This window comes from Miniopterus schreibersii (assembly GCF_964146895.1).
Source record: "Miniopterus schreibersii genome assembly, chromosome: 16".
NCBI lineage: Eukaryota > Metazoa > Chordata > Mammalia > Chiroptera > Miniopteridae > Miniopterus > Miniopterus schreibersii.
The window spans coordinates 11,567,155-11,591,029 of record NC_138116.1 but is presented as its reverse complement, the minus strand read 5'-3'; the positions used below and the strand labels follow the sequence as shown (position 1 = coordinate 11,591,029).

The 23,875-nt window shown below is 34.2% G+C and overlaps 1 protein-coding gene across 2 annotated transcripts in view; it reads right to left on the bottom strand.

The window, feature by feature from the left end:
• MED13 (mediator complex subunit 13) overlaps window positions 1–23,875 on the bottom strand; it is a 73,398-nt gene that overhangs the window by 11,095 nt on the left and 38,428 nt on the right. For both annotated transcript variants that reach the window (XM_081160882.1, XM_081160883.1), the window contains exons 10-23: window positions 19,776–19,989; window positions 18,537–18,618; window positions 16,402–16,523; window positions 14,500–14,590; window positions 14,167–14,381; window positions 13,188–13,384; window positions 11,539–12,452; window positions 9,555–9,716; window positions 7,491–7,714; window positions 5,972–6,161; window positions 4,564–5,026; window positions 2,911–3,130; window positions 2,070–2,261; window positions 1,656–1,879 (exon numbers count right to left, since the gene is read on the bottom strand). In XM_081160882.1, the coding sequence (XP_081017008.1) occupies window positions 1,656–1,879; window positions 2,070–2,261; window positions 2,911–3,130; window positions 4,564–5,026; window positions 5,972–6,161; window positions 7,491–7,714; window positions 9,555–9,716; window positions 11,539–12,452; window positions 13,188–13,384; window positions 14,167–14,381; window positions 14,500–14,590; window positions 16,402–16,523; window positions 18,537–18,618; window positions 19,776–19,989 (3,510 nt within the window). The remainder of the gene's footprint in view (window positions 1–1,655; window positions 1,880–2,069; window positions 2,262–2,910; window positions 3,131–4,563; window positions 5,027–5,971; window positions 6,162–7,490; window positions 7,715–9,554; window positions 9,717–11,538; window positions 12,453–13,187; window positions 13,385–14,166; window positions 14,382–14,499; window positions 14,591–16,401; window positions 16,524–18,536; window positions 18,619–19,775; window positions 19,990–23,875) is intronic.

Here is a 23,875-nt window from a genome sequence, read left to right as displayed (position 1 = left end):
TACACCAGAGATTAGCAACATTTTTCTTTAAAGGGCCAGTATTTTAAGTTTTGGAAGCCATCAAGATTGTTTAATAACAATTCAACTGCTGCTGCAGCATGAAAGAAGCCAATGAGCGTGGCCAGATTTGGCCCACAAGTTATACAGTTTGCGAACCCTTGCTCTACACTTTAAACTTGAAGAATATAAAAAAAAACAAAAACAATTCTCAGACCAAACAACATTGTTGTTTTCTGCATGAATGCCCTTTATTAGGCAAGTATGTAAAATAAGCAACAGTAGCTACCATTTATTGAGTACTTACCATGTACCAAAAATTATGCCCAATTTACATATAATACCCTCACTTTATCCTAATAACCCTATGACACATGCACTCATCCTCCCAGAGAAGCTCGCTGTAGCTCAGCCGGCTGGAGATCACACAGTAAGCGGCGGGGCTGGGGGCTGGGACGTGAGCCCGGGCGTCTATGACTCCAGAGCTGTACCCCCCCCTCACTTCCACCGCAGGAACAGGGCAACGCCACCTTTGTGCGGGAAAGGTGGGGCTGGTCTTTTTCTAGTCTCCTCATCCTTCACAGATCAGCATACTCGTTCCAAAGCTCATTTAATTAGTACAACTATCCCATTTAAAAAATTCAAAATTGTGTCAAGGAAATGTATAAAGTACTGCTTTAAGGTTTATAAAATAATAAATCTTTATAACCAATAATATAAAGTGAGTGTTTCTATATTCTGCTTTTTCAGCATTACTATAACCTAATCATTAAATATTTCTGCACATAACCAATTTCTGAACTTAAAGGAACAGAACCTTTATATAATACAGAAAATAAAGGATAGAACCAAATCTTAAAAATTACTGAATGACTTGCTTTTCAAGATCTCCTAGGCAGTGTTCACTAGCTTTGAGACATGTTACTAGAAATGTCTATTAAGTGAGACTCACCTGTTGTGACCTATTAGTTACAGCTTTAATAAATAAATGGCCATGATGTCTAGTTACTACTGAAAAGAATTCTAAAAAGAAAGCCACCATTTTCAGAAACGCTCTAACATTTAAATGGTAAAATTTTCAGTCCACAATTTTAGTACATGAAGTTAACTCAGGTAACCTAGGGATTGTATCTTAGTACATGAAAAAAAGTAAATATTCTAGGGTGCTTTATTAGATTTAATTGCAGAGAGCTTTCTTGTTCAATGTTTCAAAAAATTTTCAAGCTAAAATCACTGCTTCAAGATTAATTACAAAGAATTTAGGGACTTTAACCTCTTTTGCCCGTGCAACAGATTGATCAAAATTATTTTTAATTCTCTTAACTATACAATATAAATATTCACTACACAAAAGTAAGAACACCCACAATCTCAAGACTTAATATTTTACTGATTTTTTTTTTAGAGAGAAAAATATCTATTTGTTGTTCCACTTATTTATGCATCATTGGTTCAATCCCAACCAGGGATCAAACCTGCAACCTTGGCATATCAGGATGATGCTCTAACCAACTGAGTTACCCAGCCAGGCCAAGACTTAATATTTTAATGTACATGACCTTCAAAAGTTTTCTATTCATTAAAAATAAAACAATAATATGTGTATGAATTTTTAAAAATGGGATGACATAATGATACATTTAAAGAAATATAAGTACCTATTTGGAACATCGATGTTAATGATACAAGTTTCTAAAAGTTCTCCATATAGATCTGTGCAAGAAGCAAGAATCCATCTTTGATCATGTGACAAACAGTACCCCACGAAAAGAACATTGTATTTCTGTCCAGCTTCTCCAAATGTTTCTCCTAGCTCTGTCTGTTTATCCTTCACTGGAGCCAGAATAAAAGGAGGTGTATAAAGTCGAATACACTCTGGTCTCTGTAAAATAAAAAATTAAGGCACTATGGTACTATACAATCACAAAAAAAAACTTTTATTGAAAAGATTTTTATTGAAAATGTGATATATTATTGGAAAATGAGAGCTAAACAGAGAATTGCACTTAGTTTTATGTAAAATCATAAAATGTACAGTTTTTCAATAACTCTGGTATGGAAAACATACTTACATCAGGACTTTTAAGAGCAGTTTCCATGGCTAAACCTGGACCAAATCCAGTCAATGTTTTCACATTGGTTGATGTTGGAAGGGGTCTCCGACACTGAGTAAAGGCCGAAAAAGCCAGGGATTTTAAATGCTGGGTATAGATTTGCCTATCTTCATGCTTCACAGGTTGCAACAGGTACTGACAAGGAACAATCTAAGAATTATAGGCAAACATTACAAATGTTAAACTTCTAATGAGACTAAAAAGGACTGTGGGTTTAAAACTCTAAAAACTTTTACTAGAAAATTTAAACAAAACCAAATTAAAATGATAAGCTAAAGAATTCTAAAGAATTTTAATACTCACTTTTACCAACAGGATATGTAAACACCTTTAAACATTTCTACATAGCAGTTATATTGATAATTGCCATTGACTAGTCCTGTTGTAGTCTATGAAGAAATAATTCAAAATCGATTCAAATAATATGGTTAAATTCTTTCTACTTTTACTTGCAACCTGTCTTATTTAGAACTCTAGCTTATATAGGCCCTTATTTAAGTTTATGAATGTAAAAACTGGTTTATGAAAGTAACAGAGGAGAAACACTTAATGTACTTCATGAAATCTTTATTTTCCATTATTACTGTGGTTCCTTTTATTTTCTATTATTATTGTGGTATAACTGGAAAGTCTCTTTTATAAACTCTCTAAGATTTCTAGTATACCACTTAAAATAAAATCAATATAATAAAACCTGGCTTTCAGAAAATCAATTTAGACACAGACTAGTATTTTTGAAACTTCTATCAACATCCAACTGTTTTATATAAATTTCATCTGCAACATTTATCATTCTTACCTGTACAGAAACAGTACTCTTAATATGAGGAGGAAGAGTCTGGACCATTTCTAGGAAGCATCGAAGTAGTCCCAAAGTCCATACATTAGAAGAATTAGTGCTCTCATCTTTATTTTCGTATGTAAAAGGATCAATTATATAAACGACAATCGCAGGTGGATAAGTGATGGCATGTGAGTCACCATCTGTGGGGATACCCACTTTATCCCGATCCATCGTGCTGAAAGTCAAGGTAGAAACATGACAGGAAAAAGTTGTACTATACCTTTCCTGGGGTAGCATTAAAAGCAGGTTCTTAATACTGTGCCCCCTTTTCAGAGAACCTCTCTAAAAATGAAGGACATTTTTATCTTCAAAGAAAATTATAAACACCGTATAAACAATTTCATGGTGTACAAAGATCCTTGTGTTGAGATCTTGCATTAAAAAAAGAATTCTTTAAATCCACAGACTAGCCCGGCTGGTGTGGCTCAATGGTTGAGCATCGACCTATGATCTAGGAGATCAAGGTTCGATTCCTAGTCAGGGCACATGCCTGGGTTAAGGGCTTGATCCTCAGCGGGGGCGTGCAGGAGGCAGCTGATCAATGACTCTCATTGAGGTTTCTCTCTCTCTCTCTCCCTCTCCCTTCCTCTCTCTGAAACCAATAATAAATAAATAAATAAATAAATAAATAAATAAATAAATCCATAGACTATCAGAAACACTAGAGAGCTTAGTGCTTAGGTGATAAAACTAAGATAAAGATAAGTTAAATGAGCTACCCAAGATCATAAAGCTGGCTAGAAGCAGAGCTAGATCAGGTTTCCAAACTCAGTCAATCTTCTACTACATTTTTAGCTATACATAGTTATTTCATACTTCATAACTTCAAAAGTAAGGTTTATTCTTTATGGTGATATGATTTTTTTTTAAACTCCAAATATACGGAGATGTTCAAGATGAAGAGATCAATCTGGGTAATTAATAGTTTGTTTCTACTCACATACATGAGTGTAGCTTTGGGCAAAACTGCCTCTGTGTAGCTGAAAAATATAACCAAACTCAGGCTAATCTCACCTATAAATCAAAAGGGAAGCTCACTCAATACCTTCTTCATAAAAGGAATGAAGAGAGCTGTCATTATCATCGTCGTAAAAGATAATTCAAGCGTTTGGAAGCATTGTGGAAAGCATTTAATGTGTATTATATCCTACTGCTCCCATTTTACAGATAAGTAAACAGGCTCAGAAAGGTTAGATAACTTTTCCAAAGTCACATAGCCAGTAAATGCAGAGCTGCGATTTAAATCTTGGTATGACCCTTAAGCCTCTGAAGGGGCTAGTTCAATAGTGACTTTCTAAATCACTGGAGTGAAAAGGCAAATCTACTTGAGTTATCTCACAGAACAGATTCAAACATCACAGGATAGCTGGACTAAATGGCTTTCAAGGTCTTAATTCCCAGCATGAGATTCTAACAGTCTGTGAGATAAAAGACTTTATGAAGAGTCTTCATTATAAATTATAAGTAAAATATTGAACATTATCAAAACTAAAACGTCAAGGATAAGACCAAAAAGCTCTTTATGGTCATTCACAAAGGCTGTCTTATTCAGACAAAACGAAGCATCACATATTTATATTTCTGCAAAATTAGTATATTTAAAAGTACCTTTCAGATACATCGGGATGTGGCTGAGTGGGAAGAGAAGATGACTCTCCAGAAATCCCAGCTGTTTGTAGAGCTGATGACTGTTGCCCTCCTAGCTGGCCATTCTGAACTGCACTTGCTTGTGTAGACATGGATCCTGCAGCACTACTGTTCATACTGCCAAAGGGTGGAAATGAAGGTAGTTTATTTGATGATACTCCACTACTCAAGTTGGAGGATGATGAAGATGAAGTTGAAGTTGTGGTCAAAGTTGAATTAGCTGTGGCAACTGAAGAAGACATGGTAACACCTGAAGTCACTGTCATAGTGCTGCTCGCTGCAGATGCTAGGGTGGCAGATGGAGTATTAGCATTTCCAGTATTTGTCATCTGAGGTGGAGTAATCAAAGATTGACTTGTAGGGGTAACTAAATTTGGCTGGGAAAGTAGAGAGCTGTCCAATGGCTGGGAAGCAAGATAAGGACCTAAAGATAATAAAAACAGGCAGGGCATTTAATTCTTTATTTCACTGATTGGTTTTTTATTTATTTAAATATGTGAATAATAATATCTAATTGATGCTATTTTGGTAATTACCCTCCCTAAGTTGCTTGCTATGAGTGTAGCACATACTAGCTTTTCTGTTTTCCTAGAAACTGAAGAAACAAATTTTAAATGGAATTGAAAAGGTAAACCAGCATTTTCATACAATATTTTGGTTTCCATGAAAAGTATAATAAAATTCCATTTCCTAGGCATAATTAACTAAATGTAAATAACAGTATCTAACAAACTTTTCAAACCATTCAAAGGGTTCCTAAATCACAAGTTAAATAAATATTGACTACACTGGGAGCTAATTAAATATAAAAAGGAGAAATGTTTTCATGAGGTTCAAATTGTAGGAATGTCTAATACTCAATATTTTGGTTCTATGCCTCTTTGGATTAAGTCTAAAGTAAGTCCATTGATATTTAATTCAAGAGTGTTAAAATCAAGTCTTAAACAGCTGCCATTTTCTTACTTCCAACTTTGTGTTGTAAAGGTAATTACAAATTATTTTATCTTTAAACCATTAACAAGTCGAGAATCTTAATGTTAATAAACTTAAGTAAAAACAAATTCATCAGATCCTACAGAAGCAACAAAAATTGTCTATAACCCACAATTTCCTCCTACCTGATGGAATCCCCATTACAGGGATCAGCAAATTTTTTTCTATAAAGGGTCAGATGGTAATATTTTAGTCTTTACGGGTCACAGTCTCTGTCATAATTACTCAGGTCTGATCTTGTAGCACAAAAGCAGGCATAGACAATATGTGAATAAATGAGCATGGCTGTGTTCCAATAAAATTTTATTTACAAAAACAGCTGGTGGGCCATACTTTGCTAACACTTGGCCTTATATAATAAATACAAATTCAATACCTAGGTCATATCTGCAGACTTGTGCATAAAGCTTGAGTTTAGAAAATGCTTCGTTGTTACCATCAGCTGCCTGAGAAAACCATTCTGCTACCAACTTTTCTGATAGTTTCTTTGACGCAGCAGATCCAACTCTCATGATCCCATCTGTCAACAGTCGAGAAATAGGCCTATGTTGACCTAATCGACAGGACTACAAATATACATACAGAAAGCAGAATTAGTGAAATTATCATAGTATTTAAGTACATATTGTAAAATAAAGCACTTAAGATATTTAAAATAAACTATCATTTATAATTAACACTTGGGATAAAAATACCAAGGGTAAAATGGTTCTATAGGTCTTTTTCCTTTTTACATTAGAAATTCATTAAACTTCTTTTAAAATTAAAATATCTCTAATGAAATAAAACACCCAGATAATAATAATGGCACGAGAACTACGTGACCTGAAGAATGAAAACTTGAATATAGAAATAAGTGAGCATAAAAATGCAGTCATTTTAAGTTGTACATCTATCCCAATTAGTCTGCATAAATACATATATCCTTAAGCAAAAGCAAAATGAAAATTGGTATATAAATACACTATGTACTTGCCACCTCTCCCTCCAATTCTGTGGGCTACTGATGTTTGTTGTAAGAAGCCTACTATCAAATAAATTTGCCATACTTAAGAAAATTTAGACAGGATTTCTTTACTGTAAGACTTTCAAAGGCTCTAGAAACCTAACATGAATAGTGAATCTCTATTAGGTAATACAATACACAATGTTTCCTCAAACTTATTTAACTATGGAACTTTTTCCTGGGAAGATTTTGCAGGACAAGGATTCCAAACAACACTCTTTGGGAAATACTTATTTCTACAAAACACACTATAGATGCCTTGTAATTAAGCGGAACATTTATAAGGAGCTAAACCAGCACAAACAAACAATTCAGATTATAAAAGAAATTAAATTTTAAATACTGGGGTTCTAAGCATTTGTGGGAAAAAGAAGGTTTTATGTCCCACAGCATTTAAATTTGAAATCGTTGAACTCAGTGTTCGATATAACATGAGAATTATAACTCAGAAGATTAGTCATGAATGTCAGAAATGAAACAGATCTTACAGAGATCTAGCATAGCTTTATTTTATGAATGAGTCAAGTGAGGCCTAATGTTAGTACCTGGGGTCCTAGAGAATCAGGACTAGAATTTTTATAAATGTAATTTTCCTTGGCTATCTAACAATGCTACCCTTTATTTTAGAAAAACAGTCTCTTAAGTGGGACATATATGCTCTCAATTACCCCTCCCCTCAATATGGCAATTTCCACCATGAACAATGGCACACATATCTAATAAAGGGTCTGTAAGAATGTAACTGGCTAGTATGAAAAGTAAACCTCTGACATCAAAGAACTTGACATCCTTACTATTCTGTCCCAATCAACTGAACTACCCAGTATAACTTATATTTAAACATACAAATAAGGTAGTTTTAAAATGCCATCTTTTTGTAAAAGCCTACCTCATATATTGCAGTAAGATCTCTAAAAAAGCTTTTGGCTCCATTTAACAGGGCTTCATTTTCTGGACATAGTACAACATACGCTATATCTCTTTGAGATCCATAGGGTTCCAGCATAAGTCTCTCCCAGTAAGGGAGAGCAAATGGAGAAAGCACCAGAAAATCATAATCGTAACTCAATAAAAACGTAGGGATTGGCAGTGGTTCTGGAGATTCATCAGTTCCTAAATAAAAAAGATGTATTTTAAGAAAACATTTAATAGTAGTACATGTCTTTGTATTTAAATGTCAAAAGTTACTCATCATTATTAGTGTAAAAATATTTTATTAAAGACAAAAATACTTAAAGCCAGTGACTGAGACTTTTCCAGTTAGGAATTTGCTAAATGGTCTTTAAAAAACATATGACTTATACCTTCATTTAAATGCAAAAAAAATTAATCTGAATGAAAAAACTTAGAGGTATAAAAGAAAACATGGGAGGCAAGTTTTATTTTTAATAAATTTGGACAGGGGAAAGCCTTTCTAAGCATAACATAAAACCTATCCATTTAAAAATTGATTAATCTGACTATATAAAATTTTAATTTTGGTATTAAAAAAACAATTAGGCAAATGATTAACAACAAATTGGAAGAATGATTTGCAATGTATATGGGAAAAAAAGGTTAATATCCTTACCATATAAAAGGGACCTATAAATCCATAAGAAAATGACCAAAAACCTAATAGAAAAATGGGTAAAGGATATGAACAAAGTTCACAGAAATAGAAATACCTCTTACACATAAAAAGATGCTCAATCTCATGACAAAGCAATTAAAAATAATTAAGAACAAACAATTATAACATTTAGTATGTGCTATGTACTGTTCAAAGATCTTTATTTTTATTAACTCATTTAATCCTCATAAAAACCATATAAGGTAGATACTAACATTAATCTCATCTTAGAGATGAAAAAGCAGGAATGGAAAAGTTAAGCAACTTGTCCAGTATCATACAAAGAATGGCAGAAGTGTGATTAGAAACCAGGAAATCTTCCCTTACAGTCTATACTGTTCTACCTCTCAAACTATAATGAAACAACCATTTTCACCCATCTATTAGTCAGCACTCTACTGGTACGGATTTGGAGAAACAGGCATTTTACTAGTGGGAGTTTAAATTGAAGTAATTTGGCAATATTTTCAAAAAATACACATATGCTTTAAACCAAGGATGTTTAAATTATAGAAAAATAATTCTGTGTGTATATGTGTAATGTGTGTACCTGTTTTGGTCTTAAAAAGAATGTAAAAAATATTATAATTAATCTACACTTTTCACTGAGTGTCAAGTTTTTTGAGATTAAAATTATTTAGCCATTAATAAAAGGAGGAAAAGGAAAATATGAGCAAATCTACTACTTCTGTATATATATAATGTATTCTAAAACCATCCACAAAAGTCTGAGATTTCAATGTTAAGAACTATTAATCCAGATATATTTTAAAAGCTCCAATGACATCCCACCTTTCAGAGCCAATCTTCAACCGATAATTCAAACATTGTTTAATGTTCTTTTCTATTACAGCTGACCATATATTACTGTGCACATACCATGCTGGGAGTACTCATTTGCCACTACTCATAACCATCAAATCTGTCTTTTTTTTTTTTTCTTTAATGAGACCTTGAGAACTTTTATCACTAGTATTACCCACTTTTTACCCCATTTTTCATTCAATTTTGTAAAATGATGATTTACACAAAAGTGGTGCTCAGTCTTTTTAATAAATTTCACAGTTATGATTCTTTCTACACATAAAATCTTACTGTTCAGTCAAATATGTAAAAACAGATCTAAGTGAAGCAGTTCTTTCTGAAGTGGAGTAGAGCACCCAGTAAACTGAATGCTGCTGTAAATGTCGAAAGTAAAATAGGCTAGGACTGACCACACTGCCTTAAGTCAAGCATATGCCACAAATATACTTAAGGAAAACAACTGTGCTTATTCAAGTTGAGTATAGAAACTGAAGGCTGATATAAAATTAGTCAATACACATACTTTAAATTACTTACCATAAGAGCCTCGGCCTGCCATTTTATGAAATTGCTGCCAAGTGAGAGGACCTTGAACCCCCCAAGGCCTTACTGTTCTTTTTTTCTGAATAGCATCCTGAAGAACTGGCTGAAGAGAGAGGAGCATTCGAAGTATATCCTGTGAGCACTGCATACTCACATCTACAACCATTAAAAAAAAGTAAATAAGAACTGCTATTGCCAACACAAAGAAATAAAATTTTAAGATAACAAGAAATACAGATAGAGAAGATTAAGCATCTGATTGACATAATTCTATATATAGAAAATCCTAGACTCCACCAAAAAACGATTAGAAATTAAAATAAAGTTGCAAGGTACAAAATCAATAAAGAAAAAAACTTGCGTTTCTATACTCTAACAACTCTCACCTTTACCATCCACAACACAACAGCCAACAGAAAAAGGATCACGTTACTTCTCTGCTCAAAATTGTCCTATAGCTTCCCATCACTCTTAGAATAAACTATGAAGGCCCTACATATGACTTTGGCACTTGGCCAACTCTTAAACTTCATCTTCTACCAATCTCCCCATTATCTAATTCATTCCAGCAACACTGCCTCCTTACTGTTCCTCACACACACTAAGCATGCTACGCCCTCAAGGTCTTTTCACTGCCTCACTCTTCCTTGATTAGTCACCCAGCTCCACATCCCCACCCCTTTCTGTAGGTCTTTGTACCTCAGTAGTATCTTCTCAATCCGCCCATCTAAAATGTCATACTCTTGCCCTGGATAGGTGGCTCAACTGGTTGGAACGCTGTCCCATATACCAAGAGGTTATGGGTTTGATTCCCAGTCAGGGCACATACCTAGGTTGTGGGGTTCCATGCCCAATCAGGGCACATACGGGAGTCAACCGACTGATGTTTCTCTCTTGCTCTCTCCCCCTTTCTCTCTCACTAAAAATCAATAAAAAATCCAAATCCTCGGGTGAGGATAAAAAAACATAAGCCCTAGCCGGTCTGGATCAGTGGTTAAGAGCATCGGCCCCAGAATGAAGGATCCTGGGTTCGATTAAGGCCAAGGGAACCTACCTCAGTTGCAGGCTCGATCCCCAGCCCCAGTCCTGGTGGGTGCAGAAAGCAACCAATGGATGTGTCTCTCTCACATCAATGTTTCTCTCTCTCTCCCTTCCACTCTCTCTGAAAAGCAATGGAAAAAATATCCTCGGGTGAGGATTTTTTTTTTTAAAAATTAAAAAAGTAGCCCAGCCAGGCGTGGCTCAGTGGTTGAGCATCAACCTAGGATCCAGGAGATCGCAGTTGATTCCCAGTCAAGGCACATGCCCAGGTTGCGGGCTCCATCCCCAGTTGGGGGTGTGCAGGAGGAAGCCGGTCAATGACTCTCTCATCACTGATGTTTCTCTCTCTCTCCTTCTCCCTTCCTCTCTCTGAAATCAATTAAGATATGTTTTTCAAAAAATTAATTAAAAAATACAATAAAATGTCACACTCTTGTCTTTTTCCACTCCTTTACCTGCTTTTCCTTCAAAGCACCTGTCATTATCTGATAGTATATAATTACTTATTTTTATTTTGTCTTCTCCACTAAATTATAGGCTCAAAAAGGGCAGGAAATCTGTTTGCTTTGTTCAACACTACTTTATAAAAGAACAGTGCCTAGCCCATACTAGATGCTCAATAAATATTTGAGTAAAAAAATGTTGAATAATGCAGACATCTAGCAACTTTCTGCTAATTAAGATGTGCAAAATACTTTTTATAATTTTACCTAAGTACATAATTACAGATTTACAATAACCATACTTTTATTGGTGAAATTAAACTGCTAGGAAATTCTCCCTTTAAAAATGTCATTCTTAAAGGAGCTTTAAGCCCAAATTTAAGTGTCTCTTTTAGCTACATGGGAAATGCCTTTAATATTGTATCCTAAGAAAGAAAAGCAAAATCATACATTTAAAGGAAAACAAACAAAAATTATTCCATTAGTATACTTACCATTTCTTTTGGACCAGGGGTGTAAGCATGAACTTTTCACAAGCACTTCATCAACTTTTCCTCCTGACATGTTATCCATGAACTGACGCCCATGTTCTAATGCAAGGTAGCAGTCATTGCAACAATCCCGCTCTTCAACACGTACCCAATTGCTAATTACACCAATTTTGGGAAAAGAATCTTGGTCTGATGCTCCAAAGGGTGAAAATAAATTAGTGCACTGATCTTGTAGCAATAATATCAACTCATCAGGTAATTTCTCAGATTCCTTTAGTCCTCCACTAACATGTTCAGAAGTAGCCCTGAGAGCTTCAAAACGTTTTTCGGCCTCTTTGCCACATTCTGTGTTGCGTCCTATGATATCTAGTTCATCTTCAAGAAATAATCCTGAATTGTTTCCAAATTTTCTGTTCATAACAGCACTGAAGCCACAGGTACACCTATACTGTGCTTCTTGCGTTGGATCTGGAATGTAAACTCCAACATCGGCACCCTTGATATTCATGTTGCAGACACAGATACAGCAACTATCAAAGTTACAGTCTTTAAACAAATTCATAACTGACTCAGAAAGAATGAGGTTTACATAAAGACTGTGTGCTTCAGGGATGGAAGGAACAGTTGCAGGTTCAACAGAATTAAGGGGTCTGCATGTTGACGGGGTGGAAGCTGGTGAATACAAGTCTGAATTTTCATATTTGACTGAACCTTGGGCGCTAGCAGGCCCACCAGCTCCACGAGGGGTCCTGGGAGTCCTTGGAGTCCTTGGAGTTGGAAATCTAGGGGTAGATGGAGAAGGAAGAATTCCTGCTCCGCCGTTACTGGGAGGTGCGCTGCTAGGAGGCATCCCGAAAGAAGCATGAGTCTGCGGCGTATACGCGGGGCCATATTCCTGATCCATCGTACTTCCGTCACTAATACCACCAGGGTGAAGGGAAATCAAACATATACATAAAGAAACATTTTAGCAATGTGAAATACAACTAAAATATCCCAAATGGTTTTCAGAAACAGTGAAAATTATGAAAGCACAATTAGTGCAAAAATTCCAAGTATAATTAAAATGTATTTCTGGTTAATACATTCACTCTAAAAGATTACTGTGAGCTGAGGTCCAACCAACTAATTCCAAAATTATAAATAAAATCTGTGTACTCTTATCGACACCTAGACATCCACATTTATTACCTATATATTTCTCATATTACAAATACCCATATTTCATGGATTCTAAGATGCCATGACCGTAAAAAAATAAAATAAAATCCTGATTTTAGAGATGTCTGTGTAAAAAGGGATGATGGCAATTTTAAGATGCTACCAGTTATGATACCTCAATTTCACAGATTTTAAGTGAGAAAAGTGTGTGAAATATGGCAAATAAACAAATGGGAGTGACTTAAAATTTTTGACCAAAATAAAAAAAAGGCTTTGAAGACAAAGAATCAAAGCATAACAGTTTTAAGTTTTCTAATAGTTTATCCACACCCAGCAAATACTATAACTTATTAATCAGAAAATAATTTTCAAAATTTTAAAAAACTGTGTATTTTTTCTGGAAACAAGCATACCAGGTACTTCTCTGAAAGAAAAATTAAAGCTATATAAGTACGTATATACTATACCAAAAACATAAATCTAAATCCTACCCATCTTTGATGAATGGCATTGCAGGCCCTGAAGGAAGCAATTCCAATTTTCCAACAGTCCAACTCTGACGGTAAATACACTCTTCTGGTAATTTGATAGGAGGCAGACATTGGCTTGGTAGAGTTTTTAGAGGTGCAAACATGGAACATCCCACTAGAACTTGACAATTTTCAGGCTTGTAGACATAAGAAAAATCCTACAATACAAAGACCATGACACTGAGAACCTTATCTTCCGGGGGGAAAAGCAAACGAATTCTAGCCATTTTTTCCCTTTCTTGAAACAAAATAGTAAAATGTAAATATAATTCTATTCTTTTCTTTTTTACTTGGTAGGGGAGAGGGAGAGACAAAGATCTGCTGTTCCACTTATTTATGCATACAATGGTTGATTCTTGTATGTGTCCTGACCAGGGATCAAACCCGCAACACTGGCATATTGGGATGACATTCTAACCAACTGAGCTACCCAGCCAGGGAAATTCTATTCTTTTCTTAAATACATCCTTAATAGTGTGTCACAATTCAGTCTTCAAATTTGTTAGCTACAAAACTAGAATCAAATAATTTCTTAAATTTAGTGAAGTAACAATGGCTAATAACATTACATCCACTTCATGTGAACATTATAATTCAGTTATCTGTATATTCTACTGTGTGTTCACCACCCAGGGTCTAGTTTTCTTCCTTTACCATGTATCTGACTTTCTTTACCCAGCTCGCCCCCGTCCCCCTTCTGCTCTGGCAATCACCACTGCTGTGTCTGAGGCTGTTCTGTTAGTTCCTTTCTTCTGCTTTATGTTCCCCTCCGTAGAAATCATGTGGTTGTCCTTTTCCACCTGGCTTCCACTTAGCATCACACCCTCAAGGCCTATCCACGTTGTTGCAAACATCAGTATGAAATGAGTTTTGAATACAGCCACAAACTAATTTGATATGAAATATATAAATAAATTATTTTTCTAGAGAAAATACTTACTTTAATTTCAGAAGGTTTTGGGCTACAGAATCCTTCGTCAACCTCAATTTTGAACTGTGCTCCTATACTAGAACTATTTCCTTCTAGAACAGTTCCTCCAGGTGCTGTATCCATACTACCATATTCTTTATTATTCATATTCATTGGGGAAAATCCCATTATATGTTGTTCCAATGATGGTGGTGTCGGATACATTTTATGAAGATCTGCAGTGCCTATATTTAACAAAACACACATTTTAACATAAGAGTCAAAAGAAATTAATCTGTTTAAAACAAAGGTGTGGGGAACTTTGTTGAGATTAAAAGTTTGCAGATTTATCTGGAAGCTTACTTATGCAAGACAACGGGTCCAGATTTCCTGTCTTTGATTCCTTGCAGTTGGATTTATCATCTGATCCATTCGCCAATTTTTTAGATCCAGGCTATTAAAAAAGAACACCTACATATTTATATTTATCTCAAGTTTTACATCCAATGTGATCTCAAAATAGTAATCATTCAGATGTGACTTGAAAGTAAAGCCAAGAACATACTAGATATGACTTAAAGACAAAAAATACATTTTAGGCAATCAATGAGCCCAGATTAGTTTATTTGATAATCCTCCAAATTAACAGAGGAAAAAGTTCCTCCAAAGAAAATAACCCATACTTTCAAAACACTTAGAAGCAAGAATAACTTTCACTTAAAACCTATTAAAATCAAAACAAAAAACCTGCAATAAGAAGGGTCTGTAGTTAACACCAGACTTGCTTCTTAGTAAAAGATACTCATAAAGCATCTGTTCCCTTAAATAAAAGACATTAAAGTTTCCTACACAATCAATCATCCCTCTGATTTGTTTACACTTTTACCTTGTTTGATAACCTCCTTACCCTTACGAAAATGCTACAACAGGTAAAACTAAGCACAAACTTCTGAAAGATCTCGTATGAAAAAGTAACAGGATCTCTAACTAAAATTAAATTTTAATACAATGAACAAACCAACTTTCAGTACCTCCAATCTGTCATCAATGTTTTTAGAGCTGGTAAGTTGGTTCCTGCTAGTCACTTTGTCAAAAATACATAAACTGATCTCTGATTGCCTTTTTACCTCAGAAGAGCCACAGCTGATACATGAATGGTAGCAGAGAGAAAGTATAAAAGTACCAAAGAATTGGGGATTTATTTACCCAGTAAATGGTACCCTGAAATATACTTTATTATGGGATAGAGAATAAAAGTTTATATGTAGCTGTATCTACCTTATATCACTTAATACATCAAATGTGCATATATGTATATGTGTGTATATGATGAAAGATTAAAAGTATATATTATATAAGATAAGAAAGACCAAATGTACTATAGAAGTTTCCAAACTACCTTTATGCAGATGAAAAAAGAATTCCCTTTTATGGTAATGCAGTACCCAATTCATTAATTTGCCAGACCCCTGACATTCTAGAGAATCTCGTTTTAAGCTTTAATTCCTTTTATCTTCACCTTTCTCTGCAAATGGGTGTTAAAGATTAAATGTTACTTTTTCTCCCTCTTTCATTATTATAGTATTTACCTGTCTTACAATAATGACTGTGATGCCAAACAAATTCTAAAGAAGTAGTATTCCTTAATAAACTGACAAGGCATATAATTTTAATGTTAATGATTTATTCTCTCAGCAAGTCAATTCCGGGGTCATTCCTCAAACTAGAGGATAAGGAAAATAATCCTGCTTCCTAAGAACTGCACGAAAAGTACGGCAGAGCGCAAAGCAAGCCCTTCAAGCATACAAAAAAGAAAAGGAAGCAAAGTTTACAGGGGACGGACACTATGCCAACACTGCTCAAACATGAGGTTAAAAAAACGAGACGAGCCCGGCCAGCATGGCTCAGCGGCTGAGCGTCAGCCTAGGATCCAGAAGAGTCCGGTTCGATTCCCGGTCAGGGCTCAGGCCCGGGTTGCGGCTCGATCCTTAGCAGGGGCGTGCAGGAGGCAGCTGATCAGCGACCCATCATTGACATTTCTATCTATCTTTCTCCCTCTCCCTCCTCTCCCTTTCCCTCTCTGAAATCAATAAAGATATATTTAAAAAACAAACCCAAAAAAACCCAATTAATGAAATTTTATTCTAAAAAATTTCCTATTTTCAGGGCTAAAACAGTATTCAAGTCACATATCACTTCTGAAAAAAAATTCATATAAAAACAAGGAAAACAACTTATAACCTTAATCATTAACAGGATACTCACTGTTAGTTCATCTTCATCAGAATTAAAGAGATTATCGAGGTCAGTATATGAGACAGCCAGGTCTGAGTCATAAATTAAACTGGTTGATGGAGGACGGGCATGACTAGTAGTACGTAGAGCATCTACATATGTCAACCAGGAAAACAAAATAAAAAATTCTACTACTGACCAAATAAGTATTATTATATTTATTTAAGCTAGATATATAACTTTAAATTTATAAGGGTAAAATACAATAAGAAACTGATCTGTTTAAAATCTAGAAATTTTTTTCACAGAAATACAGTTGTAAATAAATGGTGGTACCTTCCCCAGGAAGCTTATCAAAGACTTTATAATCCATAACATAGCTAAGTACTCTATGTGATTAATATATCAAATAAAAATATAATAAACAATACTATTAGAACAACAGAATTTAACACACAGTTTTATTTTTCTATCTTCCTGAAATGTAAAGAAACCACAGTACAACGATTAAGTGCTCCAGCTCTTGAGTCAGACAGTTACTTTGAATCCCAACTCAGTATTATGAATGCAACCCTAGAAAAGATACTTAACCTCTCTGTGCCTCAGTAATGGCAAGAATGAAATGTGATAGAATTTAGGTAAAGCACTTTGCCCAGTGCCAGGCACTTAAGTACTCAATAAATATTACCTCTTAGGTAAGCTTTATTTCAGTTCTAGAATTTTATTTCCCTTTTCACTTTTTTTTTCCAGTTTTAGGGAAAAAAATACATGATTACTTAAAAACAAATAAAAATACAAATGGAAGTTAAACTCCTCTTATATTCCCACACAAGAAAAAAGAACAAAAAAACAATTTGCAGTTTGGTGTATAACCTTCCAAAACATCCTCAGGATATCAAATGACTTGAAAAAGCCCTCACTTTCAGAAAGATGAAATCATTTTCCAAGTGTGCCTGCATGTCAGTTATAAAGACTCACTAGAGCAACAGTTCTGAAATTAGAGTGTGCAAAAATCATCTAGGGTACTATTTAAAAACCAAGATTTCCAAACTTCACCTCAAAAGATGCTCCCGAATGTGGCAGATGGTCCAATTTTGAGAAAGCCACACCACAGGGACAAGAAGGCAACTATACATTCCCTATATCCTAGGGTAGGTAAATAGGCCAAAGAGCCGAAATTTCATTCATCAGTCTACCATCAACCACTACATTTATTTCATGGAAGACCATCTCTTCCTTATTCAGATGGACTTTTTTCTTATTTTTGGTGACACAAAGCCTAACTTACTAATTGAGCTTTTAGATCTGAGAAGGACCTTAGGTGATAATCTCACTCAATCTTATTTTACAGATGAGAACTATTTTTATTTGTAAAAAAAGGAAAGAAGTTCTAACAATTAAAAAACAGAATTTCTATCACCTGATCTTGCTTCTCCCTATGCAATATAAACAATGATCCACCAATTTAAGATATCCCATTTCATAGAAATCCATCCCGTTCTATGAAACATATGAATTATGCAAAAAAGAACAGTAAACATCCAACAATTTCAGAATACAGTTGACTTTTGAACGCAGGTCCCCTTAAGTGCGGGTTTTTTTCAGTAAATATATTGATTATACTAGGCTACCATAAAGCAATCATACTGCTGCTTCTTCATTATCAATGTATAAATTACATCTGCAAATAAGTATCAATTTTTTCACATCTTTTCATTTTTGATATCTAGTGTTAGTAATATGTACATCTACAGTGTTTTGTATCGTATAAGACAATACTAATGTAGGTACGGACAGACCATATTGTAAAAGACAATGTAAACTTACGGTATCGGTAAGTACAGTATAGTACTATAAATGTATTTTTTCCTCATGATTTCCTTAATGACATTTTCTTTTCTCTAGCTCACAGTAAGAATATAGTATAAAACACATATAACATACAAAATATAAGTTAACAAACTGTGTATGTTATCAATAAGGCTTCCAGTCAGTAGTAGGCTATATTACTAGTTAAATTTTTGAGGAGTTTAGTTATATGTGAATTTTCAACTGTCTGGGATGGGGGTGTCAGTGCCCCAACCCTCACATTCTTCAACGGTCAATTGTAGTTTGTAGTAACAATCCTGGAATGCAGTATTTTGGTTAAGAAATAGAAGTTTTACCTTGCTTGACAGAGGGACTAAATAATGACATAGCATCTTCTTCATGTGATAACACTGTTACACTAGATGATCCATCTTCTACCTGCAAACAATACTATATATTAGGCTGAAGTATATAATTTACCAATAACAAAAGCCACAAACTACTGAGTGTGTTTCAAGCATTCTGCTAGGTGTTCTATAGACATTATCACTAATTTTCACAACTAACCTATATAATAAGTAGTATGCCCATCTTACAAACAAAAAACAGTTCTAAAGATAACCCAGGTAAGGTGGCTGATAAGTTATGGGAGCTGGGATTTCAACCTAAATCTGTCAGATTCTGAAGTCCATGATGTTCTGGTGATGGAAGGAACTTGACTTGGGGTGGTGAACACACAATACAATATACAGATGACGTATTATATGTGAATTGTACCCCTGAAACCTATATAATTTTATTAATCAATGTCACCCCAATAAATTCAATAAAAAATTAATTTAAAAAACAAAGTCCATGTTCTTTCTATAGTATCTACAGCCTTCCCAACTACTACTGTTTTCATATTTACAAAAGAACAAAATTTCAAGTACCTAGAACATAGTAAAGCTAAACAGAACTTCATGAAATGAATTATTTGTATTAAACATATTACTGAATTCTTTTCAGAAGTTTAGAGCTTTCAATTTCCACATTTTGTGTTTAAGGCAAAAGATATATACAGCAGAGTTAGCTTGTACTTAATAGATCCTCAAACATTTTATATTTAACCTTTTAATCAAATATTTCTATGTCCTATACTTTATGAACATAACATTTTACTTTTAGGAGCACTATAGGTTCTTGGTTCACATATTCAAAAACATCATGTATTTTATAAACTCAACGATACGTATTCTATTGTATTTTTGAAAACTGGTAATTCACTTACGTCATATTTTAACTGGGTATCAAAATAGTTCGTCTACCTAACTGTCCTGATTTCAATATAAGAAAAATTAATGTACTTTCTCCGATTCAAAAACTTTTATAGCAAACAAAAAAGATCTTTTCATGACAGAAACCAGCTATAATTTAAAGTCTATACAAGCTCTTAAATTCTGTATAGTGTGTTTGATTTACCCTATTTTAAAAAATGTCTTTCTAAGTTAAAATAATCTATTCTATTTTAAAAACGAAAAAAGAAAGAGAAGTGGGGTATTATATAGGCAGTGCTACAAATCAGAGACCCTTTGGTGTACTTTGATTTCACTTACCTTTTGTTTTTTTCCAGCTTCTCTCTCGATATTTTGTCTATCTTTCTTATCAGGAAAAAGAAATTCCTCATCTCCTTCAACAAATGCATATGGATCAATTTTAGGTTCTTTTTCTGCATCAGATGCTATTGCTGAAAGATACTGATTCTTAATTTGATATCGCTGCACTAATTCATCAGAAACTTTTAAAGGTTTCTTACATTGCACCATTAACCTGCATTAAAAAAGAAATTAGAAAATTAATTATATTTCTCCATAAAAGCACAAAAAATTTCCAAAACAACTTCATGATCATAAAGTTCTTATAGTTATTTAGAAACGATCTAACCTGCAATCCCTCATTTTACAAAGGAAGAACCTGAGGCATAGAAAGATTATGTGATCTATTGACTTCTCAAATTTAGCAATAAAGAAATGAAGCTAAAATTCAAGTCACCTATCCTTATGTTTTCAATAAAATACATTGTTTTTTGGCAATCCACTCAGTTCCCAAGTTCTCGAGCACATTAACCTGACCAAATCCATTCACTTAAAAGGAATTCTTAAATCTAACCTGCTCCAGGACAGGCACCCTCAAAATGTGGGCTATATAGTGAGACAAGACTACTTTTACACAATTTATACATTTACCCAATGAAAGTGATTATTCTTTTCCTAGTACCACAGTAGATACATTTTAAGTTTAAAAATTTTAAAGGTCTGATTTGTGTTTCATGAAAATAACATTAACAGACTGTTAATTCTGGCAAAATGTTTTACAATGGCAGGTGAAGTTTCAGAGCAAGTACTTCAGAGATTTTTTTCCTAATCACATTGGAAAAATCAGTTTTTATATTATCAATCTTCTGGTTCCACATGGAGGCTGATAAATATGCTTTTCTGCACTCTCCTAAAATAATCAATAAAATGATAAAGGATGACAGAAGAAGAGAGGAGACAGCAGTGAAGTTGGAAAGATGAGAACTAGTGGAAAGTAACAGAAGAGAGAAAGAAAGCTAAACTCTAAAGCTAAGAGAGGGAAGCCACAGCTCACTGACCTGCACCACACAACCCTGGAAGGCATCAGGACTTTATCTCTGACGACCAGGTGCTTGGTGAGTGTGAATATAGAACGATTAATTTTTGGTTTGGTAAGACACTTTTAGACTCCCAAATTCATATTCTGTATGGCTTGCAAAGTACAGTGGCAGCCAGGCTTCTAGTCAAACTCTTCTCAAAATCCTGCAATGCCTAGTTTACTCTTGAGTAAAAACCGAAGTCCTTATAAAATCCTACACCAAAGTCTCTCTCTTCTTTTCCTCTCTAATTTAATCTTCTATTCTACTTCCTCTCTCACTCAAGCTGGTTTCAAGGGCTCCTTTGATGTTCCTCAAACAAGCCAGACAGGGTCCGGTTATTCCCTTTGTTTGGAACATTCTTTCTCCAAATACCTACCTGGCCAACTCCCTCACTTCACGTCTTTGTTGAAATATCACCCTTTCTATGATACCTTATTTAAAATTGCAATATGCCCAACTGCCAACACTGATCCCGTTCCCCTGCTCATTTCTCCCTCCATAGCACTTAACTTTTAACATACTACAATTTACTTATGTTTATAGTTGACTGTCACTCTCACTAGAATGTAAGCCCCTAAATGCCAGAGATCTTGTCTTTGTTCATGAGTTATCCCAAATGCACGGAACAGTGCCTGGCATGTAACAGGTGCTCAATAAATATTTGCTAAATAAATACATGAAACTTAGAAGCCACACAGGATTATGTTGTGTTTGCATTAATAATTCTAAAACACAGTATTTTGAAATAAACCATCTTTATTCATTAGAAAGTAATATTGCTGCCACTGCTTATCTGTCCTGAGTATTAAGATAAAAAATTGTGAGAGAGATAAGAGTTGGGAGCAATGAAGGTATTTTCAAGCTTATAAATTCCTTGAATGACATGGGTTATCATATTCTATTAACCTATTCACCAATTCCCACCACTATTAACACTCTATATCCTATAAACTAAGGTTGAAACAGAGCCATCAAAATAACTGATATGGTCTCTCATGGCACGTTTAGAAAATGTCATTGTTATTCCAAATATGCCCAATTTCCCCCCACAAATCCCATTTCTACGAAAACTTTCTTCCAAGGCAACATAGTGCCAACACAACTGTCATGGGAGATATGTTTTACAATTAACTGTTAGAACAGTTCTGTTCTATAAATGAGTATTTATTTCTTAAGAATAGCTTTGTACCTCACCGTATTAGGCCCTAAAAAATTATTTGCTGAATTGTCTATCAGATACTAAGATAAATCTTTTCAAGACAATATTTCTATCTACTTTGAAATGTATTTTCTTATTTAATACTTAAAGTGACCTCATATGATAGGAACTAGAGAGTATGCTCTGACTTTGATGTGAAAATTATGTAGAAAGAAGTGGTTTGCTAAGGTCACACAGTGACTGGGAAGATTTTAAGTATGCATATTCAAATAAAAATTCATAGGGGAAAAGTGTAAGAACACCACACCACCACCACCCTAACCACCAATCTGAAAGACACTACTATTCTGTACAGAGGTAAAAACACTGTTTTTCATAAATTGTCATTTGACAGAAGCATCAAAAATTGCCAAGCTGTTTGTATAGGCAGTTGTAAACCTAGTGTGCAGTAATATTAAAAGGACCAATTCTACTGCACAGGGCTCTATTAAAAACAAAAATGAGTAAACCAAATGCAATACCTAAAGACAATTTTTTCTTATTTTATTGAATGGTTCTCACAGACATTGGGATATGCAAAGAATTTAAATGTAGTCAGTAATATCAAATCACAATAAATTTAAGAATATAAATTATTTACAGTACACATCCTTCTATATTTAAAACTGATAAAAATAGATATAAAAATTGTGATTTTTTTTAAAGAGATGCCATTAAAAAGTCAAGTTATCATTTTGTCACTATCCAATTATATAGTATACATATATTTTTGTGAACAGGAACAACACCTCTCCTTTTCTAAAAGAAACTTTCACATATAGCCAAATATAAAACTACAGAGATAGTGTCAACCAGATATAAAGCTAAATACAGACAAACTGGAAGAAGATTGGGTACAGCCATGAACAAGAAGCTTTGCAAAGTCCAAAGCAATTGAAATTACTTCTATATTATTAATTTTATCTCCTTCCTTTTACTATGACAACAGGAACATATTATGCTGAAATGCAGAGAATTTAACATGGCTTATACCAGCATATGTTTTTATGCCTTTACTCAATAAAAATTCTTCTGGACAAAGTATGACAATATTTTAGGATTGACAATTAAAGGAGGAAATAAGCTATAAAAGGAAATGTTTAGGAACAAATAAATTTGTGATAAATCTCAAAAGTCCTCTATTTTTTTTTTTTTTTTTTAGTGGTACCTTTTCCAGTACCATCTCCAATATTCAGAATCAGTCCTTAAACTGAGTCAAGCTATCTGTCAAAAATATAACTTTATTGCATTAAAATAAGATATGAAATTAGGAAGGCTTAATTAAAAGATTTAGAATACAGTAAATCAAAACAAGTTCATTTCATCATCAACTTCTATGAAACAAAGTAATTAGAAACTATCTTTTAGCAATCAAATAATGCATTCTACAACTATATACATACAATGCAAATCTAGTATATCACTAATACAACATAGGAGCTAGTTCTACTGATGAACATTATGGTTAAGATATCCTGATGTAGCCTTACTACCAGACAAGACATGGTAAGAACTATGCTCAAGCACAGGTCCTTTCTTTGCTCAGGATTTAGAAAGGTTTCCCTTTGAATCAGAATAGTGGACTATTTTAAGTCATCACAAATTCTACTAAAACTAGTGCTAAACCCTTGTATAAAAAAACTAAAAAACTATGTTTCTTGGGTAGAAACCGAGCTATCTTTAAAACTTTATAAGGTCTTAAGCCACTATTCTGGAATAGATGCTATCATTAACTAATAGAGAAACTAAAAATAATTAGAAGCCAAAAGAAAAAGACATTTGCCACAGATGTGTGTACCCTGTATGTGGGATATGCTATGCTTCACCCCCATCTCTCTGCCACT